At 44.9% G+C, this 3,366-nt stretch overlaps 1 protein-coding gene across 1 annotated transcript in view; it reads right to left on the bottom strand.

The window, feature by feature from the left end:
• Kcng2 (potassium voltage-gated channel modifier subfamily G member 2) overlaps positions 1–3,159 on the bottom strand; it is a 67,581-nt gene extending 64,422 nt beyond the window's left edge. The window contains exon 1 of the mRNA XM_010644149.3: positions 3,050–3,159. Within this exon, the coding sequence (XP_010642451.2) occupies positions 3,050–3,147 (98 nt within the window). The 5' untranslated portion in view covers positions 3,148–3,159. The remainder of the gene's footprint in view (positions 1–3,049) is intronic.
• Positions 3,160–3,366: the final 207 nt, after the last annotated feature.

The following is a 3,366-nucleotide window of genomic DNA, read 5'->3' as shown; positions in this document are numbered from 1 at the left end:
GAGATAGAAAGAGAACATTTTTCTTCAATACAATTGTTTTTCCACAAACTCAGAAATCACAAAATACTCCCCTACTACTATAACATCGGGAAGGTTTTATACTGCAGTGACTCTCTCGCATGTGTGAAGTGGGCTGTGAAGCTACCCACTCTCTCCTCTGCCTCTCAGAGGCAGCCTCCATAAACCAGTGCCCCATGCAGAAAGCTGTGAGCAGGTCTGGAGGCTGCTGAGCCAAGGCAGGCCCTTTAGATGCAAACCAGGAGCTCAAGTCTCTGAATGCACCATGACTTCATGGTTCTGTTTCAGAAATAAGAATTTTGCCGCCATGCAAAGCCCACAAGACTTCACAGAACTGACCAAATATGCTCAGTCAAGGCAATAGTCTTTAGGTTGCTGCCAACTCCAAGGAACAAAATCTCCTGAGAAACAAAGGGCCACACGTGATGCAGGATGAAGAGACAGGCACTTAACTTGGATACCAGGGAGTGACGTGCACACACACACACGGACACATGGACACACAGACAGGTATAGGTGTACACACTGACACAGACACACATGCACAGAGATACACAGAGATGCATGTACTTAAGTACCTCTGCATGCTTGTATTTCTAAGGGTCTTAAGAATATCATGTCCCAGTATAATTCTAACTGCTAATTCTGTTCTAACACATAAGAAGAGAATCATAATTAGTACATTTGTATGCAAATGTACTGTTAAGGCCATTTTTTTCTGTGAAGTAGTTATTTACATCAGCATTTTTGCTCCTGAGCCCAGAGAAGAGACTTGGGTCCAGCCCACGGCACTGTATTTGGAGAGCTGTGGGTAGCAGGGGACGGAAGTGGGGATGGGGTGGAGGGTGGTTCAGTACATGGCTCCAGGATCGTGACCCAGAGAAGGGGTCCCACAGTCCCTCTTCTCCCTATTTGTCCCAGGCTTCCCTGGGCACATTCTTCCTCTCTAGACCCTGGGAACTTCTCTTTTTGCCATGAACAAAAGCTCCTGGTGGTGTTGAACCGGCCAGAGCCTTGCTAGTCCAGGATGGTCACCTACCGCAAATGTTGTCCACCTGGCACTGTCCAGTCACCAGGTCATTCAGATGTAGGACACTGACGCTGTGAGGAGAAAGTGAAGACTTGGTCTGAAATTCTCATCATGTCCTTAGTGGTCAGGTCCACTCCTGTCGTCAGTGGGTCAGGATGTGTCCCCATAAGATAAGCATCCTGCACCAGAAACGTGCCTAGGCTGAACAGAACGACTCAGGCACTTTTGTTCTTAAGAAGGGCACAAGGTTTTGTTTTTTTTTGTTTTTTGTTTTTTTTGGTACTGGGGATCGAACTTGGGACCTTGCACTCAATGGTGGAACCATTGAGCTAAATCCTTAGCCTGACACAAGTACTTTTTAGTAGCTAGAAAAAAGAAGAAAAAAGCTATTCTAATTTTAAGGTCAAAAATAACATCTCAGTTTCCTGTGGGAGAATGAAGTCCCACGATATGACAGTATAATTGATCTATGTGGACATTATATTTTTTGATATTTGACATCTGAATATCATGCACTACAGATCAGACTGAAGTTAACTGGCCATCAAGGAACTGGTTAGGACCTCTCTGGTGGCTAGGCCTGTTCCCTGAGGCCAGCTGTCTATTAATCTCCAGGGAATAATGCTGCTTTTCACACTGGTCATCCTTTAACCAACAGGAGAAAAGGATAGAGAAGACTCTGTCTTGTCATCCTCACATGCCAGGCGTAAACAACACTCTAGGACAAGTCACTTTGGAAACTATAATCTTAAAATTCTAGGATGATGGTATTTCCAGTTATCCAAATTTCTCTGTCCTTTTAAAACCCTTATTTAAGAGATTTAACTTTTGAAACAAAAGAGCTTTAAACAATCGTAAGAGACATTTTCCAGTTCCCTGTGCAAATGCATTTTAAAAACCTAGTTGCATAATTTCCTCTGGAAACAAAGATGAGCAAACTTTGTCCCATTACAGTTAGACACCAACAGACCAAATTCCATCTAAGAAATGGAGAATTGGTACTAAGGAACTGCCCATAAAAAGCACTGGGCCCAGATGGGTCCACAGGACATTCTCCCAAGCCTCACAAAGACCAGACAGTCTTGATGCTCGATGAATTATTTTAGAGCTTTGAAGAGAAAGAAAAGCATCCTGATTTCTCCTATGAAGCAAGTAAATGCTATTATTTAAACCAAATATACCAAGTGCAAAGAGGGAAAACTAAAGTTTAATATCTCTCATAAGCATCAGTGTAAAAATTCTAGACAAAATATTATTTAACAGAACCTGATTCCTCTTTAAGAAAAAATGTAACAAAATGGATGTTCCCCCTGGGAATTCAAAGCGGACTTAATGACACCAAACAATACACTAACAGCAAACCACCTAGAAGCAGCTGCCTGGCTGCCTCTTGCTTCTTCTTCTTTTGGCCTGCCAGCCTCTACCATGTCCATCACGGTAACACAGAGGTCTTACAAGTGTTCACCTCCAGCCCCCAGTCTTTCATCAGCCCCTTTGCAAATGCATGGCCCTGGTCCCCGCAGTTTCTGGGGCAGCCTCTGAATTGCCTGGTCGGTAGCTCCAGTGGAGCTGGTGGTGTGGGCAGCATCACAGCCATCCACCTAAACCAGAGCCTTCTGAACCCCTCTGAACCTGGAGGTGGACCTCAATATCCAGACTGCACATTCAGAAGAAGAAGATCAAGATGCTCAACAAAAAATTTGCTCCCTTCATCAAAAAGTGGTGTTTCCTGGAGCTACAGATCAAGATTCTGGAGACCAAGTGGAGCTCCCTGCAGTAGCAGAAGATCGCGGGAGCAGCATGGGACACATGTTCTAAGGCTATGTCGACAACCTCCAGCTGCGACACTCTGGACCAGGAGAAGCTGTAGCTGGAAGTGGAGCTTGGCAACATGCAGGGGCTGGTAGAGGACTTCAAGAATAAGTACGAGGATGAGATCAACGAGCACAAAGAGATGGAGAATGATTTTTTCTCATCAGGAAAGAGGTAGGTAAAGCTTACATGAACAAGGTGAAGCTGCAGTCTTTCCTGGAAGCTGAGATCAACTTCCACAGGCAGTTATATGAAGAGGAGATGTGAGAGTTGCACCTTGGACACATCCATGGAGTTGTCTGTGGACAACAGCCGCTCCCTGGATGGGGACAATATCATTGCTGAGGTCAAGGCTCAGTACAAGGAGATCATCAGCTATAGCCTGGCTGAGACTGAGAACAAGTACAGATCAAGTATGAGGAGCTGCAGACACTGGCTGGGAAGCACGACGATGACCTGTGCTGTATGATGATGGAGATCTCTGAGATAAATTACAGCATCTGCTG

Source organism: Fukomys damarensis, unplaced genomic scaffold (genome assembly GCF_012274545.1).
Source record: "Fukomys damarensis isolate Sample0158 unplaced genomic scaffold, DMR_v1.0_HiC HiC_scaffold_30, whole genome shotgun sequence".
NCBI classification, from domain to species: domain Eukaryota; kingdom Metazoa; phylum Chordata; class Mammalia; order Rodentia; family Bathyergidae; genus Fukomys; species Fukomys damarensis.
The sequence above is the reverse complement of the archived record's forward strand: the minus strand, read 5'-3'. Positions and strand labels throughout refer to the sequence as shown.